General features: G+C 36.0%; 1 protein-coding gene across 1 annotated transcript in view; it reads left to right on the top strand.

Annotated features, from left to right (window-relative positions):
• LRP1B (LDL receptor related protein 1B) overlaps positions 1–19,930 on the top strand; it is a 591,173-nt gene that overhangs the window by 336,782 nt on the left and 234,461 nt on the right. Inside the window, exons 22-27 of the mRNA XM_049799136.1 lie at positions 960–1,160; positions 2,511–2,756; positions 10,347–10,544; positions 12,165–12,369; positions 16,019–16,183; positions 17,062–17,306. Coding sequence (XP_049655093.1) covers positions 960–1,160; positions 2,511–2,756; positions 10,347–10,544; positions 12,165–12,369; positions 16,019–16,183; positions 17,062–17,306 — 1,260 coding nt within the window. The remainder of the gene's footprint in view (positions 1–959; positions 1,161–2,510; positions 2,757–10,346; positions 10,545–12,164; positions 12,370–16,018; positions 16,184–17,061; positions 17,307–19,930) is intronic.

Below are 19,930 nucleotides of genomic sequence, written 5' to 3'. Positions count from 1 at the left end.
TGCCTAAATATTTTATAGGCAGAAGCACAGTGCAAGATCAGCCTCCTAACCTGTGGTTCTGCCTGTTGTCTCTTTAGTAATTGGAGAATAAAGTACATGCCACCTCTGTTCAGTCCGGGTGTTATCAAAATTTACAACTAACCCCTACTGCTTGTAGCTACCAAGTAATAAGTTTATGCTAGAGCGTTGAAAAATAGTTTGGGACACACACACCTGTAAGTGGTAGCATTCACAATCTTAGTTATTTTTCACCTGTTAAAATCCCTGGCTTGGGTGATTCTAATTTAATACTCCTATGCTTTTTAAAGATCAACCCCACTTTCTCAATCAAGAGACTGTCTCTAAACATTGATGGACAGCACAAAAGTGATATTTGGGTTTTTTCCCCATTTGAGGAGTGATGTAAATGATCTGAGCCCTGGTTTGATAAAACTGAAATCACGTAAGAAATTTCACCTCTTGTAGTTATTTTGTCTAAAAGCTGATTATCTGTCTGACATAATCTGGGACTACATTGCATATACTTCCTAGAAAGATTTTTGTTTCTCAAACCCATGCTAATAGAAAGTCATATCTTGAAACATTGCTCCTATGGAAGGCTGTTGGATTAGAAGATAATGGAAGAGAGGTGAAAAAAAGCAGAAAATATTTTTTTTTAAAAAAGTATAATTTGGTATATTTAACAGATTATGAGGATGTCTCCTGCCTGTATGCAGTTCTGTTCAGCATAGAAATAATTTAGGATTAATGTTGTTTGGAAAATGAGACTGTCAACACTGATGTGGCTGATGCTTTGGAGCATAAGTACAAGTTGGTTTCTTTTTTCCCTTCTAAGAGGAAAGTACTATTAGAAGAAAAGCACAATAAAAAACCCATGTATCTGTTTAATGTTACTGAAGGTTTTTTCTAAAGTTTGCTTCAAGTCTGATTTCCTGTGTTTATTGTCTCTTTTCTCCAAGGGAGATGCATTAGCAAAGCGTGGCTATGTGATGGCGATATTGATTGTGAGGATCAGTCTGATGAGGATAATTGCGAGGGCTATATGTGTGGACCACCAAAATACCCATGTGCTAATGATACCTCCATCTGCCTACAGCCTGAGAAGCTCTGCAATGGGAGAAGAGATTGTCCTGATGGATCTGATGAAGGCGATCTTTGTGGTACTTCTTTTAGACACATTTTTCCTGATTATTCTTGATATTTTTTGTCACAACACTTCCTGTTGAAAAAATAGTTCTCATGTTAATGTTACTAAAATTTTATCACTGTATACTGGATACCATATAGGGCCAAGCTTGGTTTTTAACAGTTGTTGTAACTTTCAGGTGGTGTGTTGTTAGTGAACAGGTATTTCAGCAGTTGTTAATTATTTAGTTTTAAAACATACCTAGGTATAAACTGAAGGACAAAAATGGGATGTTCGGCAGTGCATTTGCACGTCAGACACACTAGGAGCTTGATTCTTTTTTGTCATGATAGAAAAGCCCTAAAAAAACAAACTTGAAATCTGGATAAAGGACTGTTAGAAGGGCTGAAGGGCGCCTTTTTTTTTTTTTTTTTTTAAGTGGGAAGAAAATAATTCTTCTGTAGAAAACTGTTGTGTTTTATACATCTTATCACAAATGAGCAAGACTTTCAGACACTTTTTAGAATTGAACAAAATAACTAAAAGACACAAATAGATTTAAAAAAAAAAAAAAAAAAAAAAAAGTGAAGCTTATTTTCCAGTGCAATAATGCACCAGTCTGGCCCTCCCATTGATTCCCTGGATATCAATAGTACTGTATGGTAAGGAGTACTTCAGTGCTTTTTTGCTCCAGAGGTCACAGAATTTTTCACAGACACAATTATCATGCTTTTAATTCAGATGCTTTAATGGTTTCACAAATCACCTTCAATTCGTTTAGCAGAGCTTTGCAAATCGTCATTACCTGCAGAATATAATGTGAGAGCACTGACACAGAGAATGCAGAAATAGTGTTCTCTAATAGCTCTTATTGGAAAAGGAGGAGAAAGAAATCCTGATTTTTACTTTTATTTGTACGTTTCTTTGATAAGTTGCTTGTGATATAGATACATAGGACTAAGAGTTGGAGCCTTCTCCCTGAAAGCTCAAGTGGCTGGAGGCAAAGGAAGTATTTGGGAAAGTATGGTTATTTCTCCATGCCTCAGCTTTTGGTTACCATTGAAGATGGTTGAGCTGTAATGGTCTTTGGACTGACTCTGTATAGACATTCTTTAATGAATGAAACGGTATGCATGAAAGTCCAAAAATGTACATACATTGCACATCTGCCCTGATAAAAACTTCAAAGGTTGCAGTAAAGCTACCATGCTGAATACTTGCAAATTAGATATTTTTAAAAATAAATATAGAAAGCTATTTAACAAATGGAAAATTCAGTCTGTGCTTCTTGGAGGTCTTTTAATGTGTTTTAGTTGACCTGGTGACTTTAACTGACAGCCCTTGCAGCCCTTAATGGTTGTTTTTTTTTTCCATGTTATTTCAGATGAATGTTCACTTAACAATGGTGGATGTAGCCATCAATGTTCTGTGGTTCCTGGAGGAAGAATTGTGTGCTCCTGCCCTGCAGGATTCAGTCTTAGTATAGACAACAAAACTTGTGAGATTATGGATTACTGTACCAAACATCTTAAGTGTAGTCAAGTATGTGAACAGCATAAAAATACTGTCAAGTGCTCATGTTATGAAGGCTGGAAGCTCAGTAAGGATGGAGAAAATTGCGTTAGTTCTGGTAAGCTGAAATTCAGTGTATTTTCAATATTCCGGATGTTAATTGCTGTTACCAAATAACTTCTAAGTTGTTTGAAGTTCTGTACAGTTTTTCATGTATATTTAATATGCAGGGGATATATATATGTGTATATATATATGGAATTACTATGTATTTTGAATAAATGGCTCAATCTGTGACATCATGATATTGATCAGTATTCACGCGGGTTCAGAAGTTTAATTTTGAATGTGCATGCACACACGTATAGTCAATTATCTGCTGCCTGTTAGTGTTCACAATTTAAGCTACTTTTTCACCTATGACATTCTGGTAGTTGTCTTTTTACATCAGTAGGCCTGTTCAGCTCACTAATCAAGAAGAAATATAACATAGACCAAAACAGGAGAGGGGGATGCATTCCCCTCATTGTTCACTATTGATATATACTGAAAGCATGCTTTAGAAACTATGTTATGGCTCTCTTTTTCAAGTGCAGTGCTGTGTGTAAAATACAAACACGTATGTGCAATATAAAGTGTCATCACAACTTTACCCCTCACCACCCTGTAGGGAGTTAAAAATAGCACTGATTTTGCTGTCTAGATTTTCAAAATTTCAGTTTAGGATTCTTTGGTATTTTTATTCTTTATTATCTTTATTCTTTGATAGTATCTTACAAATTCTAAGTAGAAATAGCTCCCAAACTGTCTATCACTTATTTGGATATTTTATAATTCAATAGCTATGATGATTTTTCTTTTATTCCAGATACTCAGCATTTCCTTAGATGATTCACATGAAAAAATTCTGAATCACTAAGCCACAACTAAAAGCCCAAGCTTCCTATTGCTAGTCACCTGGAAGAATTCGGTAGTTAGCAGCCAACTTAATGGTCCATGTTTCAGAAAAGGCAAATTCTAATCTTTCTGCCTTGACAATGTTTGAGCTAATTTACACAACTTTTTATATCTTTGTTAGAGTAGTAATGAAGCCTGTAATTTACTTATGGCCAAAATATCAATGGGATGTAATAAAAATAATGTTTCTCTTTGCAAAACAATGAATAATGAAAATTTAGTTTTATATCATGGATGTTCTCTTAAAGAGCTTTTAGCAAATGCTCGTGAGTTGCACGTCTTGCCTTTGAGCTATTTTTTTAATTCATTTAGAATGTGGTTTACATTCATCAGGCTGGAATAACTGTTGTTATAATTTCCAGAATGATCTCCAAATTGACTCTTCGTGTCTCCGTAATTGTTACTATCGTATATAATAGTTACTACTACAGTATGAGATCAGGAATGTATGTTGTTCAGATGTTACTGAGCTATGCTGATAGTTGACTCTCAAATCATGCTTCACTGGCATATTACTGTGGTTCTGTATATTTGAACTTTATTTTATTGCTGTTAAAATTCTAATTTTATGATACTGCTTTAGTCTTATTGACTTTTGATCAATCTGATTTGTTTTATTAAGGACATTTCCAGTAATTCAAATAGAGCGTTCTTACTGGGTTACAGAAATAAAAGGATTAAAAGCATTTAAGACCGTGTTAGTAACTTGGTAGAGGAAAGCTTGAAAGAAATTTTAAATTAAAGCAAATAGAAATCGCCAGTATTTGGAAGCTAAGGGAAAAAAACCCGAAGTGAAATATACTCACTTGTGCTGAAAAATAAGAAAAATGAGACTACAGTTTCTCAGTTTTTTTAAGCCTTATTTCTGCTTAGTGTTTACTGATGTTGGTGAGAATCTGAAGTTACAAATTGATTTTTACAGATTTTCTCAAAGAATTTAGTATTAAATACATGATTTGAGATCAGTGATGTCAGCTGGTATAAAGACAAACAATACCTTTCTTTACAAACTGTAAAGATACTTTCCTAATTTCATCAAAGCCACAACAAAATTATTCCATATTAAATATGACATATGCTTTTATAGTCATTAATAATCTTGGACCCTTTCAGTTTATTTCACTTGAAGGTCATGATAAGTACTCTGAAAGATAGATTCTCTGATACTTTAGTTGTTGACTGGGTGAACAGCATTTTAGTAAAGCGAGCACAATTTTGGTTTCATTTGTGAAACTGTTAGCCTCAAAATGTCCATACCATTTACGCCTCTGTGCATAAGATATTAAATGAACATAAAATAAAGAAAAAAATCTTTCTTATAATACTGATACAAGTAGAGTTCAAAGTGATCTTGCAAAGATAAACAGTCCTCCAAATGCCAAACTACTTCTTCAATAATACCACTTGCTATAAAGTAATTCTTAGAATAACCATAGTGACTTAAAATGCCTTGAACCGGGAGTAGGTGTGTATTATATTAGAGAAGTAACTAATAATCCTTTCCCAGGAGAAAAAAATTACTCAGACAAAAATTATGACCTTGTCTTGAGCTATGGTTTTTTTGCTATCTAAAATAGCACTTGCCTATATACAGTCAAACATTTCATTAGCACACAGCAATAACATGTAAAGTTAGTATGCAGCACTTCAGTTATTCAAAATAATGGAAAGACATTTACTTGAGTGTCCATCAGAAATCTAATGGGAATATGAATACTTAAAATGCAGTAATGTATGTGATTTGGGGGTGGTGGGGGGGTGATGTTGGAAGACATATCGGAATCAAATAGTATCTTTGTGAGAGGAATCTAATGAATTACCAGAGAAATAGAATGAGTTATGGAACAATAAGTATATAGAAATAAATGGCTTGAACTGAGCAGTTCTTTTCTTTTTAGTTTCTCTTTCAATGCCTTTCTCTTGGTTTCCCCTGTTTTCCCTCATTTCTGCTTATGTTCTCTTTATCTCTTGAGGGTTTTAAGTGATGTTGTGTTTTTCTCCTTCAGAGTTTCTTCACTTTCCATATCTCTTGTTTTCATCTAGTTTGCTTTTTTGCTGTTCTGGCATGTGTATTGTTATATTACTGACTTCCAAAAGACTGAATGTTTAGTTCATGTTTAAATTTATATTGATTGAACTAAAAGTATGGTATAGAGCTCCATTATTCAGATAGAAAGTCAATATAAATTATATATTTTCATACTCTTCTTCCTAGTTTCTCTTGGAGCTTATTTCAAAATAAGTTGTGCTGATATATTGCACTGAATTCTTTTAGATGATAATAAGCATACAGAAAAAAATCCATTCTTGAAAGATACTTAAATTTCATGTTTACATTCAGCCTTTCAGAATTTGGTATAATAAAAGTTAGATAAACTCAGAAACACATAGCTTAGTATAGATTTAATTAAAAAATGACTGTCAACCTTTTATAAACTGTGGGAACTCTGTTATATCACTATATATATATATATTTGGAAAAGAGAATGATGTGTCTGTATGTTTGATCTGTCTAGCTGGTTTTAAATTCAATTATGTTATAATTTCCAGATAGCTTTCAGTACAAAAATGGAGGTTGGGTGTGGGTGTGGGAGGGATAGTCCAATCCTCTCCGAGCAATGTCAAACTTCTAATGAAGTTTTTTTTCAGACTCTTTATGAAGTTATCATTTTCCTTTGAGGTAAATTTCGTAAAAGCACAGTGTAGGTTGCTTGCTGTACTGCTGCTGTTACAGTAAGCTTCAATGAAACAATAAGCTGCAGGTATCATTTTTCCCAAGAAAGAATTTTCAATTAAAACCACTGGAAAAGGTGAAGCATCATTCTTTCCATACAGTCTTTTTTGAGTGTATTGTTTAGGCAGTTTTCTTCTATGAGAATTTTTTTGTACAACTGTTAATGTAGTTCATGCTTTATGTTCATATCATGTATTTTTATACACTTACCTATATGGCAAAAAAGGCTTGGAGCAGTCGTGAAATCAGAAGGTATAGAAATATATGATTTTTCTCTAATAAATTGTTATCAGTTACTTTCCTTAAAGCTTTAAAGAATGGAATCAATAAGCATTACACTAAAATAAGTTAAGGTGAGATTTTATGAAAATACTCTTAATCAGTTGGTAAATTAAAGAGTATTTGTCTGAATTTCGAGAAGAGGAATCAAGTGGGAAAATAACATCAAATTTTTGTTTTATAGGGTGATGGAATCATAACATTAAAATTGATCCAATTCAGTCTGAAATTTCTAGTTCACTGTAATATAGCTCATTTTATAGTCATTGAAGGTCGGAAGGAAGATCAAAGGCTATCTAACACTGCTGTTGTTTATCTGCTTTCAAAGGCCTTTAAGATACCTTCAGTGGTGAAGTTCGTTTCCCAGGGGTGAGATGTTTCAGTGCCTCACTCACCTTAAGACTTTTTTTTTCCTAGTCTTTCTGAGTCTTCCTGCTCCAGTTTAAGCCTTTAATCCTTGGCCTACTTGTTATTTATATAAAACCCAAGATTTTTCCTATTTTCAATTCATCAGCCTTTTATGTCTTTGGAGAATTTTATGTGCTTCCACTCATCATTTTACTCCATTGCTTTTTAGACTAAGCAATTCCAGATTGTTCATTCTTTCCTTTCAGGCCATGCTTTCTTGACCTCTTACAACACTTGCTGATTTCCTCTTGCATTTCTGTAGTTGATTCACATTCTTCTTTATGAGCTGTGCTCAGAACAGGGTACAGTATTGTAGTCTGTCTTCACCAAAGCTTAGGGGGAGGGAGTGGAAGGGTTATGTCATATTTATTTCAAGTGCAAACCTTGCATTGACCTTATTTACAGTGGCATGCCATTGTTGATCTAATTGTCTAGATTCTTTCCCACAGATCTGGTATCCCATCAGTTATATACTCAATTTTATGCAGCTTATTATCCTTGAAATGTGGTACTTACTACACATACAATAATTGGGGGGGTCAAGCAGTAATAAGTGAAATTCTAGACTCCAGTTATCCAGGCTGTGGTGATTGATTGCTACATTATGTAAAGCGGAGTGGTGGCTGGACTCTGGCTCACAACTCACCAGGCAATAATTACTGCTATCCATTTGGCTCTATTTAAATATCCTTATCATAGAGGAACCTATGGAAAACTGGTTTCCATCTGCTTTCTGAATTCTTTCCAGAGAAATTCTGCACTGCGATGCAGTGTCTCTTGTTTCTTGCAATATCAATCATTTTTTTGTTTCATGTAGTATCACAACTGTGAATTGACTGTCTATCAGCCACAATAACCAAGGATCTGAATCTACATCTATGCATTGTTATGGGAAGGGTAAGAAAGAGGAGGGGGGGAAAAGCAGCACATGACCTGCTCATTTAAACTAAAATGTTCAAATAAACAAAATAGTGTTCCTTTACCTACACGTATTTTCTTACCCATCTCTTGTTATTGATATACATGCTTAAGTATTGTACCTTAAATTTGTCAAGATCTCATTGAACTCTAATCCTTTTCATCAGTGTACTTGATAATTTGCACCGTAGGTTATGTAGCTTAAGCTAGACTTCCTCTACTTTGAATGAAAAAACCCCATCCAACATAGCACAGATTTATTAGGTTTCTTTTTTTCCATTGTGGTGTTAATTACTTAGAAACATAGAAGAAGCTACTGGTGATGTCCATCATGTGTGTTCTTATGCGTTGGAGTTGCCTAAAAACCAGTATGTCAGTAGCCTGTGGTTTCCTGCATAATAGCTGCCAATTTATCAGAAATTGGGAAGTGCTATTAAAGTGTTTCTCAGGTTCAGATAACTGGTACTTTTGAAATAGCTACTGAAGTCAGTGATCTTGTTCTTCATTAAATTAATTAACTACTGCATAGCTTTGAAAAATTGGCTTTGCAGAAAGTCATTCTGGCTGTAACAAATAGGAGGATCGTTTGGAAAGTCCAAGCCAGGTTATGAACAAGTACTTCAAGGGCAGAGATGTAGCTCTACTGAGGTACCTGATTAACTTAACACATCTGTCATAGTTTAACCCCAGCCAGCAACTAAGCACCATCCAGCTGCTTGCTCACTCCTACCCCTACCCTCAAGTGGGATGGGGGAGAGAACTGGAAAAAGAAAAAGGTAAAACTTGTGGTTTAAGAACAGTTTAATAGAACAGAGAGGAAGAAAATAATAATGATAATAACAACAATAGTAAAACGACAATAATAATAATAATAATAATAATAATAAAAGGATTGGAATATACCAAAACAAGTGATGCACAATGCAATTGCTCACCACTTGCCGACCGATGCCCAGTTAGTCCCCGAGCAGTGATCCACCCAGGCCAACTCCCCCCAGTTTATATACTGGGCATGACGTCCCATGGTCTGGAATACCCCGTTGGCCAGTTGGGGTCAGCTGTCCTGGCTGTGTCCCCTCCCAGCTTCTTGTGTCCCTCCAGCCTTCTTGCTGGCTGGGCATGAGAAGCTGAAAAACCCTTGACTTAGGCTAAACACTACTTAGCAACAACGGAAAACGTCAGTGTGTTATCAGCATTCTTCTCATACTGAACCCAAAACATAACACTATGCCAGCTACTAGGAAGACAATTAACTCTATCCCCCTGAAACCAGGACAACATCTAATTTAATCTGTATGTGCAGTGGTTATCAAGAGAAGAACATGAAATGAATCTTTTTGAAAAGAAGTATATAAGCATCTTTCTATTTGGTGATCATTTGTACAACTTTGAATATTTTAGAAGAACAATGCAATATTGCCTATTGCCACAAGCTGCCAATAGTCTGTCTATTATTATAGAAAATGGAGGTTTAATTGTATGGAAAACAACAACCCCAGTATCATTTGTGTTTCACTCTGGGAGAAACAACTGGGGGGAAAAAAAAGCGCAAGCTTCTTTCCCACAGAAAAGGATTGGTGTGAAAAACTTTCTTCATTAAAGCGGATATACTGATTCAACTGTTCACATAATCCAATTCTTGTTTCTTCTTTGTTTTACTAACATAGCTACTTGTTTGAAAAAAATTTCCTAATCTAAAATATGTAAGAACTATAACGAAAAACCAATTTTATAGTATAGTTGACCTATGCAGAGAGCATTTACAGATATTTATGTATCATTTGATATAAACACACAGAAACAAATAATCTAGCATTAATTGAATAACAAAGGAAGAAGAACTTTAGTGGTAGTGATGGGGTGTATCAATAAGCATATAAAATGTTCATTTCCTTGCTTTGTAGTTTGGGGTGAGGGGTTTGGGTGTTTTTTTTAAGCACTTCTATTGAAAACACAAGGTATGTTATAGATATTCAAAAGTTACATTATATATATTTTATTAAATTGTTTCACCTAACTGGCATTTGAAACAATATACAATTTAATGCATTATTGTTTCTGAAACTTTTGAGAAAACAAATTTCAATTTTGATAACATGACTTTTTAAAGCTCTAAGTATGTACTCCTTGTGGTGGAGCTACAAAACACAGTTCAGTAGTTGAGTTTGATATTGCTGAATTTAATGTTTAATATCTCTAGTTGTGATCAAAGATAATGCTAGAAGGGAGAAGTGAGAAGTCTCCAGGACTGAAAATGTATTTGAAAGACTCCTTATCAGAAGATGAATTGTTTTAATCACCTGTTTCTCCTGATAAAGTATTCTGTTGTTCTTATTCCACTTGTTATTTATATCAATACGTAACAATATCTTCTTTATTATTCTTTTGAAATGTATAATCTTCTGCTTCCAGATCCATTTGAGGCTTTCATAATTTTTTCTATTCGACATGAGATCAGAAAAATTGATCTTCACAAACGTGACTACAGCCTTTTAGTTCCTGGTTTAAGAAATACAATAGCACTTGATTTTCATTTCAGTCAGAGTTTACTGTACTGGACAGATGTGGTAGAGGACAAAATTTACAGAGGCAAGCTCTCTGATACTGGAGGTATGAATTTAATTTTTAATTTCTTAACAGTAAGAACAACTGCAGTTACAGCGTGTTAGACTTGGTAAATCGTAACTGAGCTACCATTCACAGAAGCAGAATTTATGATGGCATTCTGCCTTTAAAAAGGTGTGTACCTAGATCGTACTTGATGTAGAGCTGGAAGAAGACTTTTTGTTATAAAAGTTTCCTTTTGCAGTAGGTTATAGGGGGAAGAAAATGGCAAATGCAAAGGGCTGATATTTCTTCCTGGTCCAATGAGTGCAATATTGATTTTTTTCATTTTTTGTGATTTACCTTCACCTTATTAAAAAAGTATAAGAATTTACCAGGTGTCTGATAAATTATCTGCTCTCGCTAGCTGGAAGACTTTGCTTCATAATTTTATAGCATTCGGAAAGACTGGTTCTTTGCCCTGGTGACATAATTATGGCCTATAACTCAATAAAATCTCATAATGTATACAAAGGTGTTTCTACAAGATGTTCTTTGTTGAAGTGGTTGTTCAGGTGCTTTCATTCCTGCATGAGCTAACAGGCATAAGCATGTTTAACTTGCTTCTGCAAAAGTTCACGTATGCATTCGTGCATATGTTCTCTGACATGTTTGGGTATTGTTTTCTGGGGTTTTTCTTCTCCTTAGTAGATGGTATTTGTGGGTATTTTTATATCCACAGATGCAGACCAGGAAAGAAATATCCTACACTGCTAAGTATATAAAGACAACCAAAGACTTGCTACCTTTCATTAATGGTTGTGGTGTTTGTATGAAACCAGTAAGGTAGTCTGTTGTCGTCACGCTGTATTATTATCACACTGTACCAGAACCCAAGTGACTTCTGTGCTGTATTAAAGAAGAAAAAATATTTACTCCTTCAGTCTTGCAGCTGTTAAGAACTGGCTTGCAACTGCAAAAAGCACTGTACCTTTCTGGAAGTCCTGAGGGCTAACAGAGTTGGCCTTTGTGTGAAAAAATTTGAGACCCTCCAGAGGAAGTGCTTGGTAGGGAAGAGCTGTTAGTAGACAGTGACAGTATGAATTGTGCATGTGAATTCGAAGGACCAAAGTAAGGCTATTTATTTTAGAGCTTTTCAAAATATGTAGTCCAAACAGTGTTCTCCCTACCATTTCTGTCTTTATCAGAATCTTTCAGTTTTCTCTTTTTCTGATTGAGAAAGAACTGAAATAGAGCTGCATGAATTTTGTCTAATATGTCTAGTCAGTGGGAGGTGAAGCATGAGCAAGTCCTTCACAGATGCTGCTAAAGAGGTCGCTAGTAACAGGGCACATGTATGTCTCCTGTATTACTCTGTATGTGATCTCTGACCTTCATCGAATGTTTCAGAGCTTTACTCACTAAAGCATCAGAGAAATAAAAATTTATATTACTATGGAATTAGGTTTATTTGTATGCTGCCAGAAGTGTACTTATTTACAGCAGTGTATCACATTTGTAAAGAAAAAATGTCACGTGGAACAGCATTATCATCCATCAGATTAATCAAGAATTCACTCCAAAAGCATATGATAGACTTGTATGTCCATGTTCACTATATCAGACTCTATATTAGTTCTTTAAGACTCTCTCTTTTATTCCCCCCTCCCTTCTTTTTTTTTTAAGGTGTTAGTGCCATTGAGGTGGTAGTACAACATGGCCTGGCCACACCTGAAGGTCTTACTGTGGATTGGATTGCAGGAAACATATACTGGATAGACAGCAATTTGGACCAAATCGAAGTAGCAAAACTAGATGGCACTTTGAGAACAACATTAATAGCAGGAGCTATGGAACATCCAAGGGCTATTGCTTTGGATCCCAGATATGGGTAATTATAAAAAGATAATTTTTTCTTGTTGCAAAGATAGATGTTTAAATGTGAGATTGTTTGATTTCCTTTTTTTTTGCTGTGAGTTCCTAACTTATCTTTAAGAGTTCTTGAAAGTATATTTTGCATGAAATACAATCCCTTATTAGTGTGTTTTGCCCCAATGAAAAGGGTTAAGAAAAGGTAAGTCGCAAGATACAGGGATCTATTTGTTGCCAAATTACTTGCCTTGCTATGTGATTGTTTCATTTACTTTTTTACTGTGGATGATAGTAACTGGAGCCTTTGGTCTAACCTTCCTGCATGGTTAATGGACACATTTAGGTATTGCCAAGGTGATTCATCTCACTTAGAGACTGATTTTTTTGGTGGGGCTATAAAGGTGTAGCTTAGATGTTACTGGAAGACTAAAAGTTGAGTGAGGTAAATCCCACCTTTTGTGTTTAGTTCTCCATCTTTAAAGTGGAGATAATGCTTGCTGACTTCTGTCAGTATTTTTTGTACCTATTCATAAGGGATATTTTATAAACTGGAATATTATTAAACATGAGCAACTGAGTGTAGTACATTCAGCCTATTACTGTAAACATGTATTTTATCTAATGCCTGTCATAACTAAATGTTTCTGATAAACATCAGAATGTTTCTGTAATATCAAACAAAATATTAATTAAAACAGGGCAAAATTTGATTTTTTTAAAAAGTATGTTTAAATTAAAATACTGCCTAATTTTAGTAATATGCTAACACAATGAAAATTTTTAGCAATCATCAAACATATAAATGTATTTCACAATTCTGTTTTAAAATCTTCACAGTAAAAAACCCCACCAACAATAAAACTTTTCTTCGGATATTTTTGCTTCCTTTTAAAATTAGCCTCTCATTTTTTGGCAGAGCAAAAATGATGCATACATGCCACTTATATTAAAATTTAAGTCAATGGACTTAAGTAGTATAAGGGAAGTAAAACTGTTTATAGAACCCTTAACTCCCTGTTGAGCCAGGTGTCAGTTCTGATTCTGTGTTGAAGTTCAGTCTACTACTACAAAAAATCTTATGATTCTTGGAGTTAGAGCAGTGTTTTGAGGCTATATGAAATTGCAAACTCATTACAGAAACGTCATTACCTGATATTATGTGTAGCTGGATCCTCTTAGAGAGGCCAAAAGGTAATGGTCAATAGCTACATCCTCTTCTCATAATTATTGTTCTTTAAGAGAGAAATAAAAAAACAAGCACAAATTAAATGGGGACACAAATAATATAAATTACAATGAGTTTGCAGAGTCATAATATTTGTTTAGGAACTTGCTATGGTCTGTCGTGTCTTTGCTGAATGTTTATTTCAGAAACACTCCTGTGGACTTAAAAATAAAAATAGATAAAGGTCCCAGATTCTGGGACCTGAGGTCCCTCTGGGACCTAAATTCTGAATTGGGAAGTACATGCTTTAATGAGTAAGGATGCTGCCCTCTCAATTCAGATGTTAGAAAGCTTATTTACAGAGCACATTGCTTATCTATAGAGATCTTTAAAGAGGGATCCTGTTGGCAGAAGAATTGGCAGATAAGTTGTTCAAATTAAATGGTTGGGAGGAAAAAAAAAATCAAATCACCACTCTTCCTGAAACTGAAGGCTTAATCTGCCTTTTGAAAAGCTAGAAGTGATTGTATGCTACATTTTGTTAGAAGTGAGGAAAGAATAAAATCTTTGAACACAGATGGGAACAGCTCCTCAATCTTTTCACAAATAAATATGAATAAACAAACACTGATGATTCAAAGTAGATGGTTGTGTTAGGAATGCACAAATCCTGTATCCTACTGGAGGCACGGCTGCCATAGCTCCATTCCAGCCTGCAGTGAGGCTGAGCGTGTATTCTCAGTCCACACACACAGACGCACATATAAATAAACATAATATATACATAAACACGTGTGTGGCTACGTAGGTCTACAGGCAGAAACTCTCAGCGCTGAGGCAAACAAGCAGCACCAACGGTCTCATCCCCTTAAGGATCCTGGCTGTTAAGGATAAAGGTCTTTTAGCGAGAAACATATATGTATGTATAATGTGGATTCCTCCAGTAGCTGTGTTTAGACAGTCGGTGTACCCAGTGGCTGGCCCTGGGATCACTGGGCTGCCGAGCTGCTGGCTCCAGGACGCATGAGCCCCCAAGGCCGCAGCCCCACACCAGCTGCTGGTGAGGATCTCATCACACACGCACTGCTGTAGCTGCACCGAGGCACCCAGTCCCACCCAGTCTATCCAGTAGCTAGCCCTGGATCCTCGCTGTCCCCAGCTGCCTCTCACAAAGAGGTGCACACAGCTCACACACGTACAAATGGGTGTCTGAGGCCCCAGACCTCACAGTCTCTCTGCCCGTTGGCCTGCCCACCCCCTGTCCCTCTGGTAGCCAACTCCCCCAGGTGCCTTGCTCCCAGAGACGCACGCGTACATCTGGCTGCCAAGCCACATAACGTACTCACAACTCAGTCTGGCTTCACCTTTGCCAGCGATCACACACTGACACGCACGCCTTCGCTCGCTCCGGTTGCCGGCACCCTGGACGTACTGGCCCCGTGACCTGTTTTCTGGCTCCAGCTGCTGGCACACAGATGTCTATACACACAGTGCACGCACAGAGAAGAGGCCCTTACCCAGAGAGAGAGAAATGGAATTTGGTAGAAAGACAGGCCTTTTTATACCCTTATCCCTTATTCTTTAAATATAGCGTGCACTACTGTTCACAGGCACTAAATGGAGAGGCCTTATTAGGATATATGTTCAGGACTGAAGCTGTCTGAGGTTACTTGTCAAAAGTTTTGCTACAGTCGGACTCTCTGCAATTAGCTCTTTACAGCTAATAAAAGTTTTCATATCAAAGGTGTTCCTTTCCTTTAACAAACAAAAAAAAAGTTTGCGTGTGGTTGAAAACTTAATAAGGTGAGAACAGCTAGAGTGTATTTTTGGCCTTTTGGTGACACTGCTTCTTTTACTTAACAAGAAACTTCTTTGGTTATACAGGTGAAAGCTCTCCTTCCTGGAAAGAAATTGGAGATAGTACAGAACTGAGAGAGCCTGCCATACAACACATCTTTTCAATTTTCTTACCGAGACTAATCTGTATAAAAATCGTTAGTGACATACCAAAATCTAGGGGTCTTCATTGGAACACTCTTAATAATGAATGGAAATCTCTAGTTTAGCCTGTTCCTTAATCCCTGCTACCTCAAATCACCTTTCTTCCCTTTCTTCCCTCCCCATCCTCCTCATCTGTGGATTGCTTTCAAAGGCTCTCATTATAATTTTTTTTTAATGAGCTGGGTTTCTAATTATAGGAGGAAGACAAGACGAGCTGTTACTTGTATTAATGGACATGAAAAAAGGAACACTGTTAAACTTGTAGTTTTTAAAAAACTTTTTGAGCTTCAGGATTGCTCTAACACTAAGAATTAAATATTGCCTCCATGTTACCAGGAATTTATATAGTTAGCTAAATTGATCTATTTTTACTCCTTTCATTAAAAAACATACAAATTTTTGAACTTTTTTTCTAACTATTGTCTTATTGAACCATTTCAGTTTATTCTTCATGCCTTAATATTTTCTTATATCTCTTTTCTTTTCCTTTTCCTCTCATCAGAATTCTGTTTTGGACAGACTGGGATGCAAATTTTCCTCGCATTGAATCCGCTTCCATGAGCGGTGCGGAAAGAAAGATCATATATAAAGATATGGATACTGGAGCCTGGCCTAATGGCCTTACTGTAGATCACTTTGAAAAAAGAATAGTATGGACAGATGCCAGGTGAAGTCATAACAGTATTCTTATCAGTTCATAAATCTTTATTCTTACATACAGAAATGTGAACTACATTGTAAGCAGAATGTAGCTATGTCCATTATGTGCATAAAGAGTCTTGTGTGCAAATGTATAGTATGTACATTTCTTTTAATGGCATTACTGTTATACATAATGTCTTCATGGTCTGTACCAGCAGACCTCAATGGCCCTGAGCAGGCTTCTCGGGCACCTTCCCCCACACACCCTGCCCGTGGTCCCAGGAGCCCATTTCAGCTCAGCCCTGGAGCACCAGTCTCCAGCCCAGCCGCAGTGCTGCCTGGCAATGGGCCCATTGGTCCAGACCCCAACCCACAGGGTGGCTTCCTGGCCTGACCCTGTCTTGTCACCACAAACTTTTCTGGCAATTTGGACTCCTGGTTGAACCTGGCTGCCGCCCCCTGGGCCCTGCTCTGCTCGCCTTGCTTGGCAGCAGTGGGATGTGGCCCTGGACAGCGAAGCCTCTGCCTTGCCAGCTCTGGTATCATCTGTGGCTCCTGGCTCCCTGTGCCTTAGAGAGCAGTTTCCCATTTGTCCCTCCCTGACAAAGCTGTTTCACATTTTTTTCCGTAGTTTCATCTAATGGAAACTGATTTACTTGCTGTGTTTTCACAGCATGGTGGTAAATTTGAATTTAAAAACGGTATACAAGCAAACCAATATTTCATATCCCTAATTAAATTAATAATATGAACTAAACCATCTCTGATGTTAATGGTTGCACTGTAAACATACTTTGGTCTTAACTGGTATGTAAGGCTTTATACATTTTGAACCAATGTCAAAATGGTTGTGTGATTTTTATTTTATTTTTATGTAATCTTAAATTTGGGGTTATCTTGTAGATCGGATGCCATTTATTCTGCATTATATGATGGAACCAGCATGATAGAGATTATACGGGGTCATGAATATCTTTCTCACCCTTTTGCTGTTTCTTTGTATGGGAGTGAAGTATATTGGACAGATTGGCGGACCAATACACTTGCAAAAGCCAATAAATGGACTGGCCAAAATGTCAGTGTAATACAAAAAACAAGTGCTCAGCCATTTGATCTTCAGATATATCATCCAAGTCGTCAACCACAAGGTGACTATTTATAGAATAATTAATTATTATTCCTACGAGGGGGAAAAGGTATTCTTTTTATATACAAATATCTGTATATGAACTTGCCTTGAACTGACAGTTCTTAATTAAATGTCATGTTCAGCACTAGTGTTCCTTGGGTGCTAATAGAGTCTTTATTCAAACCAGAAGCTTCATGGGAACAGTGTCTGTGATTATTACCCATCTGGACTCTTGTTCTTGATCTGTTACAAATATAGTGCAGATCCGTATTTATTTAAATGGCTTCCAACTTTTTTTTTTAAACTGGAGTAACTAGTCTGGCACAAGTAAACATAATAGCGCTAGCTGTCTTTCTCTTGCTTCTCTCCAGAGCGAGATGAACTTTTCTGTGAAATGAATGGTGTATACAATTGTTAGTTTTAAATATTCACTTTGTGCTATAATTCACCTTAATTTACTCATTCACTTGTCAGTGTCTATTTGCTTCTCAGTTCACTCTTAGGACTGCATAACTTAACTTAAGATTCCACCACTGCAGACTGACTGCTACTTTTCTACCGAAACAGCCCGAATTGGGTGTTGTCCATAAACTGACACTTTTCCAAAGCATAGCCTATTCACTTAACAGCTTTTACCTTAAAATAACATTTACAATTTTCAGTTTCAAATTAACGCTGTATGTCTTTCATGGGCGAATGAACTCAATCAGCTGGAGGCATGAGTCTGGAGTTTAAAACTTCAGGAAGCAGCGAAACTTACTTTTGGTGTGGATAACAATCAAAACTGAATGGAAGTTCACAGTATATGCATTAAATAATAGGAAATTCTTTAATTACTTCTTGATACGTTATTTTGTAACTTCAACTTCCCATTTTCATCTTTATAAAGCTTACCTCTTCATGTGTGTATATTTCCATTTCATTTTTTTTACTAGCTTTTATAGTATAATATCTATTTATAGCAGAGCAAATGCTGTTCAATTATGGTAAGTGCATAGGCTTTGTCATTAGGTAGATAGTCCAACAGTAGTTGTGTATTTAGTAATCTTCAGCTACAATAACTTAAGATAAAACTGTATTAATCTTGAAAATAAAAACTGACCAGATTTTATCTATCCTGTTTAATGAAATATTCTATTTAATTCCTAATGAAAAATGCAGGAACCTGCTAAAGAACTTAGCTCCTTGAGACAGATTTACAGTGTCTGTCACACAGGTAAAAAGACAAATCATTTTCCTATCATTTCAGCTGGAGCTTCAAATGATTTTATCGCTGAATAGTGAATCTCTCATTCAGATGGTGAATACTTAGTCAAGTAATTCAAGTTACTGATCTCAGTGGTCATTCGTGTGAAGGTTCATAAGGACCAAGAAGCCCATTAGTTGCACACCTAGTATTTTTCTGGAGTACAACTATATTTATTACTTCTTTGAGGATTATGAGGATTACAAATGCAGAGATTTTATTTAACTGGTGTAAAATTATTTTCCACTTCAAATTTTCTGGCTTCAGTTATGGCAGTATATAGACTGTACCTAAGCATGTTGCTAATAAGATAAGCAATAATTAAATCCAAATTAATTATAAAGGGACTTGTCACATTTTGCTGTGATTTCATCCTGATACCTACCTAATTTACCTTGCTAGCACTATCTGCTACTGGTCCAAACACGTTTTCCTGCTTTCCCTCATACTTCCTTTTTTCCCCAACTGCTGTTCAGTTGAGGATAGGTGATTCCAAGATACTCAGTACAGTGCTGACAACTGGCATTATTATTATTCTTCCTAATGGTTATCTCCACTTCTACCATCATAAAAAAAGAGAATTTTAATTGGGCTTTATAGTTCCTCCTTCTCCGACTTTTCAAACATTTTGCCCTTCAAAGTCCCTGTATCCCTGGCTTGGGAATCATAAATGTTAAGGGAAATAGTTGGAAAGTATTGTTACATAGTCATTTACTAGGAGTCCTTGGACTTCTGAATCAGATGCTTGACTTAATTCAATGTGAAATAGTGAGGATGAGGTGGTTAGCTGAAGCAGTAATGAAAGGGTATGATAGCGTGCTGAGCAGAAGAAAATGGTCCTGATTAAACTTCCTCAGTTATTTTGTTGGAAGGATACTTGGAGATCAGTTCTCTTAGTGGATCCTCATGTAAAATGAAGAACTAAATAAAGTGACATTTTTTCGTATGACTACAGCTACGTTGATGTTTAAAATAAATTTAAAGTTAGAAAATGAAATATAGGACAGGAAGACATTATTATGAAATTGCTGACAATTTCAAAACCCATTGAATATGTGTTTTTTATTGTGAACTATAACAAAAGACAGTGACTTAATCTGTATGTAAATACAGGAAGGTAAAAAATACCACTGGAGGATGACCGCTAATTAGTTATAGAGTGTTCTGTGATCTCTGGATAAATTTCAACTCTTCTGCCAAAAAGCTGATGGTAATAGAAACTACTTTAAAATTCATATCACATACAGTTGTTTTTTTTTAATATTGAGAAACAATATTTTGTTCTCACCCAGGGTTTGTAGTGCTCAGTAAATTATTGAGACTTTTATGTTAGTAGGTTCTAAGCAATCTTTATTTGAGAATGTTAAATCCTGACAATTTTGTATGGCGTTGTAGAT

This window comes from Accipiter gentilis, chromosome 1 (assembly GCF_929443795.1).
Source record: "Accipiter gentilis chromosome 1, bAccGen1.1, whole genome shotgun sequence".
NCBI lineage: Eukaryota > Metazoa > Chordata > Aves > Accipitriformes > Accipitridae > Astur > Astur gentilis.
This window is presented reverse-complemented; position numbering and strand designations above follow the sequence as displayed.